The sequence below is a fragment of the Buteo buteo genome, chromosome 1, assembly GCF_964188355.1.
Source record: "Buteo buteo chromosome 1, bButBut1.hap1.1, whole genome shotgun sequence".
Lineage (NCBI taxonomy): Eukaryota > Metazoa > Chordata > Aves > Accipitriformes > Accipitridae > Buteo > Buteo buteo.
Window position 1 is genome coordinate 49782086 of NC_134171.1, and position 20449 is coordinate 49802534.

The 20449-nt window shown below is 39.2% G+C and overlaps 1 protein-coding gene and 1 long non-coding RNA gene across 9 annotated transcripts in view; one reads left to right on the forward strand and one right to left on the reverse strand.

Annotated features, from left to right (window-relative positions):
- Positions 1 to 16502, forward strand: part of FBXW7 (F-box and WD repeat domain containing 7) — a 195342-nt gene extending 178840 nt beyond the window's left edge. For 6 of the 7 annotated variants that reach the window (XM_075029865.1, XM_075029856.1, XM_075029874.1 and 3 more), the window contains 6 exons: positions 1281 to 1417; positions 3092 to 3205; positions 7437 to 7618; positions 8685 to 8910; positions 13184 to 13394; positions 14427 to 16502. In XM_075029865.1, coding sequence (XP_074885966.1) covers positions 1281 to 1417; positions 3092 to 3205; positions 7437 to 7618; positions 8685 to 8910; positions 13184 to 13394; positions 14427 to 14695 — 1139 coding nt within the window. In that variant the 3' untranslated portion in view covers positions 14696 to 16502. The remainder of the gene's footprint in view (positions 1 to 1280; positions 1418 to 3091; positions 3206 to 7436; positions 7619 to 8684; positions 8911 to 13183; positions 13395 to 14426) is intronic. The other variant, XR_012650680.1, reaches the window with a different exon arrangement.
- Positions 1 to 20449, reverse strand: part of LOC142031984 (uncharacterized) — a 242102-nt gene that overhangs the window by 749 nt on the left and 220904 nt on the right. Inside the window, exons 7-11 of one of the 2 annotated variants that reach the window (XR_012650690.1) lie at positions 13173 to 13353; positions 10554 to 10744; positions 10074 to 10202; positions 9652 to 9771; positions 5070 to 6727 (exon numbers count right to left, since the gene is read on the reverse strand). This is a non-coding gene — a long non-coding RNA (uncharacterized LOC142031984). Of the gene's footprint in view, positions 1 to 5069; positions 6728 to 9651; positions 9772 to 10073; positions 10203 to 10553; positions 10745 to 13172; positions 13354 to 20449 lie in introns of those variants that run through there. The other variant, XR_012650689.1, reaches the window with a different exon arrangement.

Consider the following 20449-nt stretch of genomic DNA (forward strand, 5'->3'; position numbering starts at 1 on the left):
GCCACATATTTGAGCACATGGAGAAGGTAAGCTTTTATTTTTAAGGAGAATTACATGAACAGGGAGTCTGATCTGGGGGGCAGAGCACATGCATGTGGTCTCAGTATCCCTCTTGGACACAGACAAAACCAGGGATCTGTCCAGGCTGCCTCAGAGTATGGAGACAAGAACTTGTGAGAGGTTGATGCAAAGGCTTTAACAAACATGACAGTGTGAATATCGCTGGCTATTTGTAAAGACACCTAAATTAATCAGTTTTCTTTTGCAATGGAAACCAGGTGTCTAACCTCTTAAATCTTCTCTAACAATTCTCCTCTTAGAAATTTCAGTGAGAATGTATTAAGAGGACAGAATAAGAAAAAAGGAGAAGGTTGAGGGGGGGAATGAGCCTACAGTTGTGAGCTTAGAAGTAAAAATAAATATGGCCAGGCATGAGAGCGCAGACAAACAAAACCGTATTGTAGACTGGTTAGACTTAGTGAGGCACTCAGTAATATGAAGGAGCAGTTAATTCAAGCCTTGCAGATAGAGACACCAGAGAAGGGGCTGAAGGCAGAAGAGTGAAATCCACATACTGGCAAGAGACAAGACTCTTGCTAGTCACGAGATGCAGTAGAGAGAGAAGCTGCATATAAAAGGGAGATAGGTGAGAGAATTGTAAAAAAAGATACATCTCTAGTAGTGAGGCTAAAACAAAGCACTACCACTTAAGTGTTGGTTCAGAAAGGGCATAGCTATACTTACATTCCAGCCAGGAGAGGACAATGCCAAAAGCACACAGCCTTTCAAATCAAGAAAAGACTTAAAAGCTCAGTAATACCAAGAGTCACAGTGAACATAATGAAAATAGGTGACCAGAGAGGAGGACTGCAGACAGAAAGGTTTACTTTTCGAAAGGTTCCAAAACGAGCATACAAGTGGTTATGGAGTTTGTTGGACAATACCCATTTGAAAAAGGCAATAATCTGCTACATTGCCTCAGAAAGGGGGATCAAAACCAAGCTAGTAGGTTGCCAGCAAGGAATTATGAACTAGAGCATTTTCAGCCACGATTACCGTAATAGTTATGCTTAAACGACAAGGAAAGATGTAGTGTAAAGAGCTGAGGAGCAGGACAGTGTCACTGACACACAGTGCAAATATTGGCATGCGGGAGGTTGTTACGTCAGTGCAGTATTTAATGTCAGAGGTCACTGTAAAGGTGTGGGAGGCAGAGAAGTTGTTTTCTTTGGAGTGGCCTCATCTCTCCCCCTCCCCCCCTTTTTTAAAATTCATTTTAGGGATTGATGAACCATTACATATCAAGAGGAGGAAAGTAATAAAACCAGGCTTTATACACAGTCCGTGGAAAAGCGCCTACATTAGACAACACAGGATTGATACCAACTGGCGGCGAGGAGAACTTAAATCGCCTAAGGTAAGTTTCTGAGCTGTGTGCATGGTGCCGTGAACAAAGTGGGATCAACTCATAGATTTGTTTTTTTTCTTCGGACAAGCCAGACTATCCCTGCACAAAAAGCAATGTATTGTTACAGAAAAAAAAAAAAAAAGTATTTTAGCTTACCCTGGGTTTAAATTAATTTCTGAGCACCATATTAACAAATCAAAATGTGATTCTTCATGCAGCAGAATTCTTTCACTGCTGTTCTAAAAACTTCTGTGCAATTTCTTGAATTCCTATAAATATGCCAATCTCTTTGAGACAGATAATCTCAGAAACTTTCTTGGAAATACTTATATTTAAAATTAAACATACACACACATATATATGTAAATATGTATACGTATGTATGTATTTGTAGAGCTGGGCCATGTTGCTACATAAAAATGCTTCACAAGTATTCTGTGATCATTTCATGCTTTATACATACTCTTCTAAATTTAGCAGCACAAGACAATAACTTCATTCCATGTTAAGATTCTTTTTGTTTTTTAAAATACTAAACTTCTTTAATGACACTGATATGCTACGGTTGCGTCTTTTCCAATATGAAGATATGAAGCAATACTTCAAACCTTTTGTAAAATAAAATAGCAACTGTCTAATCAAACCTGGTATTGAACAAGCAGAAACATGAACAAAACACATATTCATAGCCTTTTAAGGTTTTAAGGCAATTTTCCTGTTTTCTTGATTACTGTACCACAAAATAATAAAAATAAGAACAAGAAAAAATCCCATGGAAAACCTATGGCTATATCCCACTGTTTATTTGGCCGTGACTTACGTACATCTCTGGCAACGGCTCTGTATTTCTTGCCTCGATACGCCACATCAACTTGTCTTGGAATTATTATTAAAATTACAGCCTCAGGCATTATCCAAATGCCCATTTCATTTCGATGAACATCTTGAAAAGTGTTCAGATATCTTAAATAAAATATTCCTCATCCTATGTATTCTCATGAGGATTTCTTTGCTGTATTGCAGTAAAGTGTACTGAATTGCAGTTTTTCCCAAATCAAGCATTGAAAATCCCACCTCTATAAAGCACCATCCAATCCACATTTCCAGCACATTAAATTATTGCTTTTGTTTGTATTTAATCGAGTTAATGGTTTTCTATTTTTTTTACTTTGGTGCTGCCTGGCATTTCACAGATTACAATGCTTGGCTGGTAAGGAAAAAAAAATAGATATAGTCAGCCTTCACCACTGAAATGCAAATAAGCAGCAAATAATACAACCCCATCCTTTTTGTTCAAGATTGAAACAACTCTTAAAAGGTAAAAACGTAACTCAGCTGAAAAATAAAGAGATGGAATAACTGCAGAGGAATTGAGCAATGTCCAGTTACTAATTCAGCCTACTTTTATGAGTGATTTTTCCTAGTACTTTCAGGAGACTTGCAGTAACTGTAGCGTGCTTGCTAAGCAATGCTGTGCCACTCCACAGAGGAAGGAAAATACCTTCTTTGGTCCCAGCCAGCAGTAAATTAGACCTGACACACGGGATTAAGGGGCCTTATTGTTATTGAAGCAACTCCAGCATTTTATAATTTATGAATCTGAAGAGCACTTTGTTTCTCTGGCTTCTCTCTAATCTCCTGTGTTAAATTGTGACTGTACGTTTTTATGTTCTTTATTGTCAGGTGCTCAAAGGCCATGATGACCACGTGATCACATGCCTTCAGTTCTGTGGGAACCGAATAGTGAGCGGCTCTGATGACAACACACTGAAAGTGTGGTCAGCAGTTACAGGCAAGGTAAGTCAGTTATTCTGCTGAATTCCTTAGGAAATGAGCGACAGGTAGAGCACCAGTATGTCAAAAATGCTGCTGTGCCATCAGACCGAACTGCAGGGTGGTCCTTAGTGCCATCTGGTGCAAAAATCGGAAAAAGTACTGGTAAACATTTGGGTCATTGTGATGGGTTGACCCTGGCTGTATGCCAGGTGCCCACCAAAGCTGTTCTATCACTCCCCCATCCTCAGCTGGACAGGGGAGAGAAAAATGTAACAAAAGGCTTGCGGGTCGAGATAAGGACAGGAGAGATCATTCACCAATTACCGTCATGGGCAAAACAGACTCAGTTTGGGAAAAATTAACTCAATTTATTACAAATCAACCAGAGTAAGGTAATGGGAAATAAAACCAAATCTCAGAACACCTTCCCTCCACCCCTCCCTTCTTCCCGGGCACAACTTCACTCCTGGATTTCTCTACCAAACCCCCCCAGCAGCACAGGCGGATGGGGATGAGGTTTACAGTCATTTCATCACACGTTATTTTCTGCCGCTTCATCCTCCTCAGGGGGAGGGCTCATCACACTCTTCCCCTGCTCCAGCATCGGGTCCCACCCACGGGAGACAGTCCTCCACGAACTTCTCCAACGTGGGCCCTTCCCATGGGCTGCAGTTCTTCACGAACTGCTCCAGCATGGGTCCCTTCCACGGTGTGCAGTCCTTCAGGAGCACACTGCTCCAGCGTGGGTCCCCCACGGGGTCACAAGTCCTGCCAGAAAACCTGCTCCATGGGCTCCTCTCTCCACAGATCCGCAGGTCCTGCCAGGAACCTGCTCCAGCGCGGGGTTCCCATGGGGTCACAGCCTCCTTCGGGAACCCACCTGCTCCGGCGTGGGGTCCTCCATGGGCTGCAGGTGGATATCTGCTCCACCGTGGACCTCCCTGGGCTGCAGGGGGACAGCCTGCCTCACCATGGTCTTCACCACGGGCTGCAGGGGAATCTCCGCTCCGGCGCCTGGAGCATCTCCTCCCCCTCCTTCTTCACTGACCTTGGTGTCCGCAGGGTTGTTTCTCTTATATGTTCTCACTCCTGTCTCTGGTGGCTGTTTCTCTCTTTCCCAACTTTTTTTTTTTCCTTCTTAAAAATGTTATCACAGAGGCGTTACCACTATCACTGATTGGCTCAGCCTTGGCCGGCGGTGGGTCCACCTTATAGCCGGCTGGTATGGGCTCTCTCGAACACAGGGGAAACTTCCAGCAGCTTCTTACAGAAGCCACCCCTGTAACCCCCCCACGCTACCAAAACCTTGCCACACAAAACCAATACAGTCATCTTCTCCCACACAGAAACTAGTCTAGTTCAAAAAAGTCACCTTGATGTGAAATTGCAATGCTGCTCATGTTACCACTGGCACATATCCTTGTTCTCTTGGCAATTCTGCTATTCTTGTGTAGTCGTTTGTGACATGGATTCTAAAGAATTTGGACAGATACTTTGCTTTATCTTCCTTAAAGCTTAATTTAGCCTGCTTTTACCCCTCTGGATCTCCCTTTGTCACTTGTCTTCTATCCAAGTTATTGAAATGGGTTGTTCATTTTACTGGCTCTGATTTCAAATACAGAGTTTGTTTTTCTTTCTAAGCTACTACATTGCTGAGCCACCAAAAAAAAAAAAAAAAAGTAACTTGCTTTAGGTTTAAATATTTCCTATTAAATTAGATCCAGCTCAGGCAGGAATTTAATAAGCTTCAATAATTTAATTTTGGCTTAGAGAAGCAAAACAATATGTGCAATCAAAAAGACAGTACTGAACATTTCACTCATGTTAGAACATCACAGCTACTCAGCATACAGATTTTTTGTTTTAAGGTGACTGACTGACCGTGCTCTAAAGATACAGAAAAGGCCCCAGGGAAACATACTTTTCCCTTGTAGACTAGCATTGTGTGTACTTGGCTTTGTTTTAATGATACAGTTGCATGAACAACAGGACAGCTATTGAGGATAATGTGTTTAAGAGGGAGAAGGTATCCACTTTATAATGTTGAAGCTGAATGGATAAAGCATTTGTCTTTGCATGCCTAGAAGATCCTTGATGGGATTGTAAATACTACTGTGGGGAAGAATAAAATTAAAAGCAATAGGCAGCCTCACCCTGCCTCTGTTGGCTCCCTACAACAAACTGTCTAATGAAGGAACCCATATTGAAATTTACATTTTTTTAATTGAAAAGGGCAGCCTAAACTCAAATGAAGAATACTTCCTTTGTACATACCACCGACTCAAAAGCAAAATGTTCCTTTAAATATATAAAATTGATCATAGTAGCATGACTTAACAATTCCTGTTCAGTAATTTTTTGAAAGTAATTACAAATCCTAGTGTGACTATTTACCCCAAACCTTTAAGAGAGCCAGAAATTATATATGAAAGATGGAAGAGTGCTATATCAGCCTTCATGCTTACTGATGCTGAAGAATTAATAAAATAAAAAAACCCTAAAGGTTGGTTTGTGCAAATTAACATGACTAAATAATTCTCTTGACAGATGTAAAGCCCAAAATAAGGATTCTGTGTTCTTACTGCTTTAGAAGGATGATTTCTTAAAATATGAGCAAATCAATTGAAATTTAAAAAAAAAGGGAACTGTAAAAGTGAGTAACAGCTCTGAACTGAAAAAAGATGGGATTTGATAGCAGTGAACTAAGCTAGGAGGCAGGAATTGCAGAAGACTGGTAAAAAATGTTAAAGAACAGGAAATCTATGTACAGCAAAAAAGCAAAGGCATTTTCAAGGATGTTAGAACAGGATATTAACAACAGAAATTAGTATACTATCACTGATGCAGAAAAAATACTTATTTGGGGAGAAAATTCATGTGATGGAGATACAGCATGCAGTAATAACAGAACATTTCAGCAGAAGCTCACAAGGATGTTCAAAAACAACTACCAAAGTTATGGTTTTTCTTATTACAGCTGATCCAGATAATCTGTATTTGATGATTTTTTCCTAAAGTAACCTGTGGGGTAAAATTGGTGTTTCTTCAGAAGGTACGAGCACAAGGAGAAGATCCAAAGAATGGCCAGAAAGCTAAAATTTGTCAATAATTAAATGCAGTAAACTGAAAGACTGGGTATTTAGGATACGTTGTCTCAGATAAAAAATATTGGACTACAACAAGAGGAGTCAACTAACAGTTAAAGGAAGGCCACGGCAGTTAATGCCACTTAGCATTAGATTACAGAAGAAGAGATCATCAAACTGTCTTGACCTCTTTTCTTGTGCAGTTACAGGTTTGAATGATAAAAATAATCGTGCAGAAATAGATGGCTATGTGCACTGTAAGGCTGTATCCCCATGACACCACTGAAGAAAATAGAGCAATGCAAAAACCAACATGGCATATATTTAAATGGGTTAGAAAGTGGGTAATTATAGAGATCATGTTGTTAATGTAAATGCAGAATCTTCATGGAGTATCTTTCTAGAAGGGTCTTGCAAGGATCTCTTCTTGTCAGTGCTAATTAGCACTTATTGCTGCCTGGTGAGAAAGCATATATAGTCGTTACTTGTAAAGAATACAGGCTGAGAGACAGAGACAAGTCATTGTTCCAGAGTGACAGAGGTTTTATATAAGTAGGTGTGAGCAATCACTTGTCTCTACATGGTGAGAAATCATGTCGTACATTTGGGATCAAAGAAGGTAGGCTGTGCTTATGTAGTGTGCGATTCTCTGCTGGGTAACAGTAAAGTGAAAAAGGTTTGAAACATGATTTTGCAGTATTGATGCTGTAGCTATGGCTCACAGAATGCAATGTTTCTCGGATAAACAGAAAAATACAATAAGAGTATATGGTTTATAGATTGGTGGTAAAACTACTAAGTGTATGCTTTCTCCAGTTCTAATACTCACGCTTCAAAAAGCTGTTGGAAAACCTGCAGTGACTCAGAAAAATGCCAGGAAAATGACTCAAGGCTGCAAAACATGCCATGTATTGAGAAATTTGGAAAGACAGTTTAGTTTATCAAGGGGAAGATTATAGGGAAAATTCCTTATAGTCGAAGTACCGACAATGCAGAGAGAAATTTGATGACTGTTTTCTAAAAGGTGGGATTTTTTAGTTCAATCACAAAGCAGTCTCCAGGGGTCTTTTGGCTCTTGCTATGAGAGACTACTGTTACCTCCTAGATTACTTCAGTTTCCATTCAACTCTGTCAACAGGGTAACTAAGCAAAATATTTCTTTTCAGTGTTTGAGAACATTGGTTGGGCACACAGGCGGAGTCTGGTCATCACAGATGAGGGACAATATCATCATCAGTGGATCTACAGACCGAACATTGAAAGTCTGGAACGCTGAGACCGGAGAGTGCATACACACCTTGTACGGACACACCTCCACGGTGCGTTGCATGCATCTCCATGAGAAAAGGTAAGGCTTTGTCTAAAGCTACAGCCACAGTTTGGCTTGTAATTTACACCTGTGTTCACAGAAAATGCTTGTTAAACGTGGGTACCTCATCCAACATTGAGTGAAATACAAACCAGGCAAAGCATTCAAACTAAACTACATAAATCAGCACAAGGGAGGAGATGATTAATAGAAGCAAAAGCATAAGAGTGCTAATTAAAGAACAGAAAATTGACTCATGTACTTTATAAAGTCACATTCTACATTATTTCAAAACTAATTCTTTGTTGTGCTGTGATCCAGTCTCCCACACTGAATAATTTCTCCTTTTTGTCAATGCTACAAACTTTTACTCATTTTACAGAATGACTTTTTAAGTACCGTCACTGCAGTATTTTATTTAAATATTAACTGATCATATCATAGTTTCTGCAATAGTAAACCATGTCTCGATTCAACGAACACTGGCAAAGCTGTTTTACTTGGCTGTGGTAATGAGCTGCTGACAGAGTGCCTGTTGGTTGTATTTCTTCTCTTTTGAAGAATGATGAGGTTTTTTCTTTATCAATGCCATTAATATTAATTCCTTCTTATTTCTGTTCTTGCCTAAAAAAGCTTTTAAAAGTATAAACTGAAAAAAATCAAGCAGACTAACTTTCACTAAAAGTAAAACTTCTAAAGATCTTCTTTGTTTAGTTGTTAGAATTAGTTAACTCAGTCATTAGAACAGAATGCTCATAGCACTGGGTGAAGCTCAGCATATTCATAAGCTTTCATAGATAGATACAACAGTCTACATAATTTCTCATGACATTGTTTTGCTGTTCAGGAATGAAGTGCCTGATTGCTAATTATATCAAATAGGCAGATCCTGAGGAGGTGAGTAGAGTAAGGAAGAAAAACACTCAAGTCATTTGCCACCCTAATGAAGTGTCATGCCAAACTCGATCTTTGGCAGCTAGTGGACTAATGCTATCTAATGTCCCAAATTAAAACTTGTAACTGATTTATACCCAAGTCTAATTGTTTTTAATAAATACTTTTATGTCATATGCTAAGTACAGGAGGGGTTTTCTTGTTCCTCCAGAGTGGTCAGTGGGTCTCGAGATGCTACACTGAGAGTTTGGGACATAGAGACGGGCCAGTGTTTACACGTGCTGATGGGCCACGTAGCTGCAGTTCGGTGTGTTCAGTATGATGGCAGAAGGGTTGTAAGTGGTGCATATGATTTTATGGTCAAAGTGTGGGATCCAGAGACAGAGACCTGTCTGCACACACTGCAAGGGCATACTAACAGAGTCTACTCATTACAGGTACGTGATTTTCATCTGCCACTTTAGTTTCCTTAAGTAACATTTAAAGTCAGTTTATTTCACCTTGTTTATTAAATTGTGGGTACCTACTCCAGAATTATACAGGCGACAAGAATATAAAGGCATCTGTGGTAGTCCCCTCTTTCTAAATTAAGACAACATATAACCAGTGTAACGAAATGAAACAGAGAATTTTTTAGAGGAGCTTTTTTTTTTTAAAGCACCCAGTACAATAAAGCTCAAATCTCCATAACAGCAAGTTAAGTAGTTTTGTGGGTTGCTGGGTTGTTTGGTTGGGGGTTTTTTTGAAATCTTGCATGTATTTTGGAGCTATGTTTTTGCTTTCCCCAAAGAAATTCTAAACCTACTGTTTTAACTAAATCAGATGCTATAGTAATTGAAAATGTGCCAAAACCCCCATTGGATTAATGTTCTGAATTATGCAGATCTGTTTATCCTTATTTTGTAGTCCCATCTTCCAGTTCCAAACTGTAATTCACAGTAAGGCTGAATCTAAAATTTTAATGTTCCGATGTAAATCTCCAGCCTTCTGCTTCCTCTTCTCTGACTAGAGGCCAGATCTACAACTGTGAGGCTTTGTCAGCAGAGACATGTTATTGTAGATGCAGGTTATTATGGTACTGCTCTGTGGCATGGCTCTATTGCCTACCAGTCATGCGAACTGCTCATCAGAACTAAGCTAGCAAAGATACACACAGACCTCATGTAGACTCTTCTTACCTTTCGTAACCCAAAAGATCATCTTGTTCATTTATAGAGTCAAAGCATCACTTCCAGGCATTGAAAGGCGAAAGAAATTAATTTCATGCTTGTGCCTGTTCTCACCACAATCTGGCATAACTTGAAAAAGAAATTAACAAAGACAGTTCAAAATTGGGAAATGGCATTCGGCATGTAACTACTCTAGTTTGTGGCTCAGAAAGTGAAGCTCAGTGCTAGAGACATTTTTCATGGAGCGTATCTTTCATAAGGTGTATCTTGTCATGATACATTAAATGTGAAAAAAATACCTAATTGGTTTCCTTTCCCAAAATATGTAGTAAAATTTATCAAAAATCTCCAGCCCTTCTCTTACATTCACATGCTGGGGAGTACTCTCTAGACAAGCAGCAAGCAAGTTGAAAATGCTGTACTCTACCTACCTATCTCGTAAAAATATTCCAAATGTTGTATTTCATCTAGGGCAGTTTGGGAACAGTGTATGTTACTCTGCCTTCTCTTCACCAGTGCCTCTTGTTTTGGCTTGTGAATATTCATGTCTTGCTCTGATACTGTAGTAATAATGGATCAAAAAATTGGGATTATGTTACACACCAATACTATTTACACCCTGTAAATGGAGTTTGGCATTCTGAAACAAATTTCTGGGGGACAGGAAGCTACCGGTGCTTACAGTTTTAGGACAGAAAGATTCTTTAAAATTGCATGGTGAGCTCCTGCCCTTTGGCCTGAAACAGCCCCAAACAGCAGAACTCCCATAAATACAATAATCAGGCTGAATAACCAGCCTGTCCTCCCTGTCCCCACTCCATGGCAGGTTCTATTATACCCCAGTATTTCCCCATTTGTAGACCCCCTAGCATTTTCCAGAGATCCTTATGCAGCAGTTGAAGACTACTGACCATGTTGAGTTTTCTTCCTCTTTCTTAGCTCCTGTTGAAGTAATCCACAGATCCTCAGGGTTCATGGATAACAGCTCAACCACTGATCCAAACTCTTGTCTGACTGTAGCAATATCAGAGTAAAGTTTGTCTTGATGCCCAGCCTGAAAGCTCTCTTTCTGAATACCTTATGTACCTGGAATACAATTAATCTGTAGGAAAGGGGGAAAGAATTCAAAATTTGTTACATCAATCCGGTTTAGTTCTGTTTAGGAAAGAAAAACATTCTGTAGTGTTTCCACCCAACAAGTCTGCTGGGCTTAGCACTCCTTGACCTTTTGTCTGAACTCAAATTAGTTCACATCCTCTTTTGAAAGCAGGGTGCCCAAAACAGGATGCAAAATTCCAGTCAAAGTCTTATCAATGCTTACTACAAGTGAAAAGTTATGTTATATGCCTTACACAGCAGACGCCTATTTCAGATATCAGAGCATCTTTTTTTAGTATATTTTCACCAGAACTGCAATGCATACAGCAGATAAGCAGTCTGTATAAGCCAGTTGCTCTCTACAGTCTTTTGAACCTGGGTACCACGCTCAACCATGTTTGACTGTAGAGATCTATGATGTTAGTTTTCTGTAGGTTTTATAAAAATAAGCAGTCTCAGATAGTTCAGTTCCCTTATTAGGTTCATTCTTTGCCATTATTAGATACCAGTCAGTCCACATGGGCAAGTAGTGTTGGATGGTCCTAGCTATAACGAAGACTCCTGCCCATCCTGCATTCTCCCAGGCTGCAGCTGTACCTTCATTCATTCCCTGCCAAGCTCAGACCTTCACAATTTTCTCTTGACTTTTACACTCTTTGCTTTGGGTCAGTTCTACCATTTCAAATGTCACCCAAAGCCTAATGAAAATACTAAATGTCAGACACCCCCCTGGAACTCTTTCTGATATCTCTAATAATGCTGTGAACAAAGTTCTGAACTGGATAGTATCCCTGCCTCAAATTTGCCTCCCTCTTTGTGAATATACAACCGAGCCATCTGCTGTTTCACATGGCTTTTTACTCTGTCACAGAAAAAAATTATATTGGTTAGGATAAATTTTCCCACAAATCTATGTTTGCTGCTACTTACTGCATTGCTAAGGGCTTACAACCAGATTGATTATTTGTTAGTTCCCTCTGGAAATTGAAGTTAGGCTGACCGATCCATAATTCCCCATCTCCCATCATCATCTCCTTCAATAAAGGAAGGAATTGTATTTGCCATCTGAAACTTGTCTGTCTTCCATGGGTTCTCAAAAATAGCAGCAGATGTCTCTGAGTTGTCTTAAAACAACTTGCCTTATGTGGGTTTTTTTTCCCCATTCTAGCAAAAGCTTGTACTCAGTTGTCAGTGGTGTTAGTGCTGTGAGCCTACACTCAGACAGCTGAGGACTGAAGCAAAAAAAAAAAAAGCTAAATAGCTGGCCTCACTTGGTGTTTCCTTCCCACTGAGCGTAAATGAGCTTTTTTATTTTGGCCTTCCTCTTGTTTGGTTTTGTTTGTTTGGCATTTTTTACAGAAATGTTTTATCATCCTTAACAGCTCTTGGTAGTTTTATCTTGTTTTGTGCCCTGCCTTTCTGATTTTGTCCCTGTGTGCTCTTTTAAACACCTCTATTGATCTAGTTTCTACTTTTTGTACAATTCCTTGTGCTTTAGCCAAGTGGGTCTTAGTAATTTAATACACTTCCTATCTTTCCTTCACACAAGGGTAGTTTGTGTCTTTAAGAAAGTGCCAACTCTCCTGAACTGTTCTTCCCCTCAGAGAATAGACATATAAAAACCTCATGGGAAGGAAGTCTCAATTTATTGAAGTATTCCTCCTTGAAGCCCACTGGTTTTATTCTACTACTCTTTTCCCTTCCTTTTTTGAGCATTCTGAACTCTTGTGTCATTGTCACTATCACTTAAGTTACTTTCCACCTTTATATTCTCTACATGTTCAGTCCTCTTGGTCAAAAGTGTCTCATTTCTCTTACATGTTCACGTTCTACATATTTTTATTTTATATATAATATATGCCCAGAAAAATCCAAGAATTTGGACATGTTAGCCTGTATGCCTTTCCCTACAGTGACTAAGAAGTTAAAGTTAAGAAACACACAATCAGGATTATAAAATGCCTAAACCTAGCATTTTTCAATTACATTCCTTCCATTTTCCTATGTTTTGTCTTTTTGTGTAGATGATTCTGGATTAATGTTGTGCCCTTCTCCAGCTTAAAGTCCCTATGTCTTGTGAAAAGCAGGTTTAGCTTGTTAATGTCTTAGGAAAACTTCATTCTTACTGTTGCACACTGCAGTATAGTCAGGATTCTGTTGTCTTTAAAGGAGCTGTATTACATTTAAAAGATCAGCGGTTCAGAGTCTTTCTCCTCGAACCATGTACCTCATAGCCCGTGTCTACAACAGGAGATTACACTGACCATGAATCGCCTGCTCTGGTATCAAACGTGGCCACCTCTCCTTAGACTGAATTATTACTTTGTGATGAAGTTTCCAAATACATATAGCATTTAACGTTGCATTCAGTGAATTAAACACTTAACAGCCTTCTTCGTAGGATTGTAATTACTTGTTTGTAATAGACGTACCTTTCTTGTAGTTTGATGGTATCCATGTGGTGAGTGGATCTCTTGACACTTCCATCCGAGTTTGGGATGTGGAGACAGGCAACTGCATTCACACGCTAACAGGTCACCAGTCTCTCACAAGTGGAATGGAACTCAAGGACAATATACTTGTGTCTGGGAATGCCGATTCTACAGTCAAAATCTGGGACATTAAAACAGGACAATGTTTACAGACATTGCAAGGTGAGCTTAAACTACCTTCAGGTAAATCAAGCTGCCTGCAGTAATCTATGCTTGCAGATTCTACATAAAAAAACCCTTTAAAATAATTACATACAAAGAAACAAGCATGGACCACTTACAACTTAAATAGTTTTCTGATGACATCTGTATGATCTTTCTTTGAATTAGAAGAACAAAACGTATTTAATCTAATCTATTCAAATCACTTGCCTATTATGAAAGGCAGATGGTCTGGACTGATAGCAATTTGCTACGGGTATATTAGCCTAATAAGCCACAGAAATATGTAGGAAATGACATCTCAAAACAGTCAGTCAACATATTTATTTAGGGGTCACTTGGATGTTTCAAAGTCTACTGATTAATTGGATTGGGAGGCAAAGTACACTGTCTGTTGCAATAAATCAAGAGCAATGAGTGGAAGATGTTTTCTTTATTTCAGTAAGAAGAATGATTTTTGTTTCCATTTTGACAGTTGCCACTCAGGCATTGTGCACACAAACACATTGCTTTGTTTCTCCCCACAAAAAAGGTCTTACATCATTCCTATATATCATATGCAGCATCGCTGGCTGGAGCAGAAAATTAAATTTCCTTATAAAGCAGACTCTGCTGTTTTAACAGTATATATTTATACGTCAATATATAACTGCCAATATTTACTGATAGAATAATCTCATAATAACACTTCAAAGGGACTTGGAGACAAACACTTACAGCAGTCACCTCATTCTGGATGGTTAAGTTCATTTTCATGAAAATCAAAGTGCACACTTGCCCTACTGCTTGTATACAACAAAACGAGATCACTGTAACACAGAAGGAAATATTGGGGAATTTTTCTATACCCGCATCATTCACTTTTTGAAAGCACAGCAAGGCTTCTGTACCTTTTAATGTACAAAAACTGAGTTAACACATCTAATAGATAGAAACAGCTGTATGCAAATAGCTAGGTATTTATTCTATATGCAGTGGTGTCTGACATTGCTTTCTAATTACAAATAAAATCGTTTTGGTTTACTGTTACAGGTCCCAACAAGCATCAGAGTGCTGTGACCTGTTTACAGTTCAACAAGAACTTTGTAATTACCAGCTCAGATGATGGGACTGTAAAACTTTGGGACTTGAAAACGGGTGAATTTATCCGAAATCTAGTCACATTGGAGAGCGGGGGAAGTGGAGGCGTTGTGTGGCGGATCAGAGCTTCTAACACAAAGCTAGTGTGTGCGGTTGGGAGCCGCAACGGGACTGAGGAAACAAAGCTGCTGGTGTTGGACTTTGACGTGGATATGAAGTGAAGGGCAGAAAGATGAATTTGTCCAAACATGGACGATGTTCTCCTTTCCCTCCCCCTGAAAAAAAAAAGAAAAAAAGAAAAAAAAAAAGAAAAAGGAAAAAAAAATCCCTTGTCCTTGGTGGTGCAGGATGTTGGCTTGGGGCAACAGATCCTAAAGACCTACAGACTACGAAGGAGAAGACAAAGATGACAAACTATAACTGACAAGAGAGGCGTTTGCTGTCTCGTCACATAAAAAGGCTACACTTTTGACCGGGACAGCTTTGCAAAAATACGACTTTTGAAATGAAACCAGGTGCAATTTTTTCTTTACTTTCCTCCAACTGCTCCTTGAGCAATTTGGAGGTGAAAAAAAAATTGTTACAGTTCTTGTTAACAGGTTATTTTACCACAAAGATCTTGAAAGAAGCTGCACAGGCGAGCCTGCTCGTGCACCCCTGGGCCACACTGGGTCCCGGCAGCCCCTCTGAGCAACGCGCTGTCCCTTAGCTTCGCTCTTTGAGCAGGGGGTTGGACCGGACAACCTCTAGAGGTCCCTTCCAACCTCTACAAGCAGTCACTGGTTGACTTTCAAAAACTAGAGAGCATCTGCAATGGAAAAAAAAAAAAAAAAAAAACCAAACAAAAAAAAAGAACAAAAACAAAGAGTCCATTCCTGGTGTGGAAAAGCTAAAATATTACTGTGAATTGTTTTGTACAGTTTTATCAGAGCTTTTTCTTTTTTTTCTTTTATTCCTCTTTTTTTTGCCAACCATTGCCAATGTCAATCACAGTATTAGCCTCTGTTTAATCTATTTACTGTTGCTTCCATCTACACTCTTCAACACATAAGTTGCTCTGAGGTGGCAAGTTGTCCTGGGTTTTGAGAGTCCTCTGATGGATTTAATTTGCAATGCTGGTGCTAGAAGTAGGTCTTCAATTACGGGATTGTTGTCCCACCCCTGTACTGTATTCCCAGTGGCCAAACTTATTTATGCTGCTAAATGAAAGAAAGAAAAGCAAATTATTTTTTTTTATTTTTTTTTTTCTGCTGTGACGTTTTAGTCCCAGACTGAATTCCAAATTTGCTCTAGTTTGGTTACAGAAAAAGACTTTTTGCCACTGAAACTTGAGCCAACTGTGCCTCTAAGAGGCTGAGAGTGGAAGAGTTTCAGACCATTAAGAGTGAAGTTTGCCTGCAAATAAAGAATTGAGTGTGTGTGCAAAGCTTATTTTCTTTTTTCTGGGCAAAAATTAAAACACATTCCTTAGAACAAAGCTATTGCAGCCTGTTCTGTGGGGAAATTTTTCTTTGTGAGGGCTGTGGTGAATGGAATGAACATACATTAAAAAAGCTGACAAAATTTTTAAAAAATATTATAAAATACAAAAATTAAAATAAAGTTGCTGGTCAGTCTTAGTGTTTTACAGTATTTTAGAAAAAAAAACACAACTGTTACAGTTATTGCTGGGAGGAACTGACAGAGCAAAAACTTACGTTTTTGTAAAGATGTCACACGCAAACAAAATGAGAAACGGAAGAGTCAAATGGTTTGCCTCATTCTCCAAGAGCCACAACTCAAGCTGAACTGTGAAAGTGGTTTAACACTGTATCCTAGGCGATCTTTTTTCCTCCTTTTTTTTTGTTTTTGTTTTATTTATAGTCTGATTTAAAACAATCAGATTCCAGTTGGTTAATTTTAGTTATGTAACAACCTGACATGATGGAGGAAAACAACCTTTAAAGGGATTGTGTCTATGGTTTGATTCACTTAGAAATTTTATTTTCTTATAACTTAAGTGCAATAAAATGTGTTTTTTTCATGTTAGTATGTCTTTTTTTTCCCCCTCCTCTTGTTGTTAATTTAATATCATACATCCTATGAAGGGTAAAGCAGGTCAAGTTGCTCATCTTACTGGTAGATGCTAAAACATGTCGCAGGACTTTTTATGTAACCCTTCCTCAAACAGGTGCATGAGTGTCCTCTCCTTCAGTTGTCATATAGGATTTGTCACATGGGCTTCAACAAACATGCAGGAAAGCCATTAGCTTCCTATCGCTAAGAATGTGTCAGGATTTGAGTCCGGAGGGAGTCAGCTATAAAAAGCTGCTCAAGTACTTCTTCTGATAGCATCTTGTTACTGCATCTTAAATTGAAACAATGTTTATTATTTATGGATTTGAATCAATTGATTGCAGTCTTACAGCAGAGAATAAATCCATAAATACAACTAAAATCAAAGTTAGGATTGTAGGAGAGCTTGAAATAAAGCTTCTGAAGAAAAAAAACAAAACACCCAACATCATTCCAGATCAGTCCAACAGCAGTTTTATCAGTGCCCTGAAACCAAGGTAAGTCATCAGCTGTCTCAGAAACTTACCACTCAAGTGTCAGTTTCTCTCTCAGATCTCCTTGACCAAAATCATTGTTTTCTTCTGTGTGAGACTCTTCTGTCAGGGCATAGCATTTACTTGTTTGTGACAGTTTTCCCTGTAGAAAACTGTCACTAAAGAAAACCAAACTAAAACATCAGAAGAGAAGATACATGGAAGGAAAAGAAAAATATTTACATACTTATACATCTATGACTATGTGCTATTCAAATGTAGTTCCAATCCCTACATTATGCAAAACAAGCGATGCTGAAGGATCACGCTTCCATCTGGCCTCGAGATTAAAAAGCCATACAAAATGACTTGAGCAGCTACAAATTGTAAAATCTGTTCACTGAGTTGGTGTTTAAGGGAAAAAAAATTGCAACAAGCACTGACATACAAAAGCTATGATCATCTTGGTATTTATGTAAAAACAAAGAGCTAATCCTCTCCTAAAATGACAGTGAAAGATTGCCAGGACTGACTGACTTCAAGTTGTTCTGCTGAGAACGCAGGCCAGGACTTTCAGCCCCCAGATGACAGAAGGTGTATCAGTCTGGGCTGAACTACTTGTGAGAGGGGATGGAAATAGAAGGGTAAAAATATGAGTATTTAATGCAGGCAACAGAGCAATAGCTTTTAAGATCATGTAATTTTCTTCCATAATTTGTAGAAATTGCAACAACATGTTTTCAAAGAGCAAAGGCACTGGCCTGACGGGGCAGAATACTGAAATGACAGAAGAGGAAAACTAACAAATCCAAATCAGTTCAAGCTGTGTTTAAGTACACTTCAAGCAGCCAATGTGACCAGGAGCAAAATGTGCTTAACCAGAATTGAGAAGTTTTCCAGCTGATAGCGTAGTTCCAACACTATCTTCTGTTCACATTGATGCAGAATAACTTGAACCTGTTAAGCAAACCACATCTATAGCTTCCTTCATCCCAGATTTAGGTTACAAAAAAAATTTGACTGGCTGCAAAGTCAAGATATGATAGACTGTCACATTAAATACAAAAAACAACACAGTACTTCTTAAAAATTGCTTTTTTAAAAGGTTTTTCCCCTTCAATAAAACAACTTTACAAAGTTAATTGTGATAGCGCTCTAAAGACTTCTATTTTGTGCAAAGTCTGTTTAGGCTTGCAGGAGTTGATGTTGCTTATGAGACATCTGAACAACACAATTAATTAACATAAATCTGTTAATTTATTTAAGTGACAGCATTTAAAAAATGGGCCTGTAGTAAACACATCATGTGTAAGAAACTGTTCAAGCAGTTTTTTCTTCACAGTCTTCTTATTACCCCCTTTATGTTGACACACTCACCATAACGTAGTTCACTTAGTACAGAGTCTTCAGTTTGGCGGCACATGCGCCAGCTGAGGCTGTTGAGGGAACATCTTCATTTTGTGTAATTGAATTTTGATTTTAAGGTGGGTGGAGTGGTTTTGTTTCAAATAAAAACATTTAAGAATAGTAGTATAAGACTGTAACTAACTGCTTTATGCTCTTAGTACACAGGCACTTCTTGAATCTAGTGGCTTAGTCATCGTAGGCTATGTCAAAATACCTGCAGCTATCCTAGAGAGGGAATTGCACTAGTGTTTTTGGCATCTTACCCTCTTGTTTTAATGCCAATTCCCTTTTTTCTTCTTGTTTTAGCACCAGAAAGAGCTCCCTCATTTTCTCCTGTATCTGAAGCCAAATCAACAACATTAAAAGGGTTTTTTTATAATAGGTATTATTCTTAGTAGACCTTGATTTTAGCAAACAAATCAGAACTAGTATTGCCACTTCCTCCAAGAGCCTGTTCCTATGGTTTCAATTTACTTACTTAGGAGATAAGAGCAGACATTCAACAGCTGTGTCTACACCAATTTGTAGTTCAGATCAGCAGCTCTCCCAACAGAGCACAGTGCCGCCTCGGAGCCCACACACAGGATTCCTTCAGGGTGTAACCAGCTTTGGAGCAGCCCTCCAGAAGCGTGCCCCAGACACTTGAGCCACTAGTGAAGCACACGGGACCAAACCAGAGCTAGTCCAGCACCTCAAAAATACATTCATGTGGACATTAGGTCCTCAGGACCAGTAAATCGGTGCTACAGCTCTGCTCCTATTGCACAGCACTAATTGCTAGTAACCTTCCACAAGCCCTCTCCCACAGCACCCCTGGCTCCTCTCTTGTCATCGGCAAACAGCTCCCATGCAAACAGCAGAAAACCAGAATCTGCCCAATACCACAACAGAGTTTTTGCCAGAGAAAAAAAAAGTTTGCATGCCTTCAACTCTCAGCACGCTTATGGAGAGGTTCTTCTGATCAGCTTAGGGAATCCAGTTTAAAAGAAAAACAAATCTCGCACTATCACTCTGGACAAAAGTTTCTACCAGCAAGTCAACACCTGAATCATACAGAAAAAAAATATGAAATTTTGTAGTTAGATAGGCAAAAGAGCCAGATTATAACAATAAAAAAGAAAAACCTGCCAGTAGTTACTTGAGTCACTCTGACCAAACAACTGTTAATTACTTAACAGGTAATATCCAAACATACTGACCACTGAATCTTTAATAATAAAGTAGGAATATTATTCTCTTTCCATCTCCTGCCGTTTTATCTATAAGCTTGATCTCTGACGCTGTGCAAAGATACACATGCTATGTGATGATGTTTAGTATATTATAATGATACATGATGTTTATGATTATACATGAAGTATATGATCTATATGATATACACCAGGTTTTTCAAACTTCATCTAAAAATGGCATATACAATTTTTCAAACACTCTTCAAGCATCAGTGCAGGTTTATAAATACAACAGATGTTTTAACATAAAAGCTGTTCCACGTCCCTTCTGAGATAGATGGTCTGACAAACTAGGTGTCACCAAAAAGTCAGCAGCCAGTACAGGCTCTTGCTCCCTGTTCAGATTGCCAAATGGCCCAGCAGGTGTAGCGGTACTTCAGAGAAAAGAAATGGTGCATTGTGCTACCACGAGTACCCACTGCCGATGGGAAATGCTGCATCACCCTTTGTGACTGCGGTTGCCAAAGAACCCGTGGCTTTATACTGTGTTGCCCTAGCCCAGACCGGATGTTAGAGTCCTATAAAATTGTAACTAAGCTAGGACGGGATCTCCCCACCCACTAAAGATGCCAGAAATCATTAATCACAGAGGTTGCCACTCAAGAGCTTGGCAGCACAAAAGAATCCAGCAGTGTTTCTAAACCCCACACTGTACAGGGCAACTGAGATTTGGCCAAAGGCATCCTCCAGCTCTCCTTTGTCCTCACCTCTGCCTTGCTTAGATCCAACTTCAACTACCTGGTCCCTACTCACAAGCTGATTTTGTCCAACCCTACATGGTAGCAATAGTTTTGGTGAAAGATAAGCT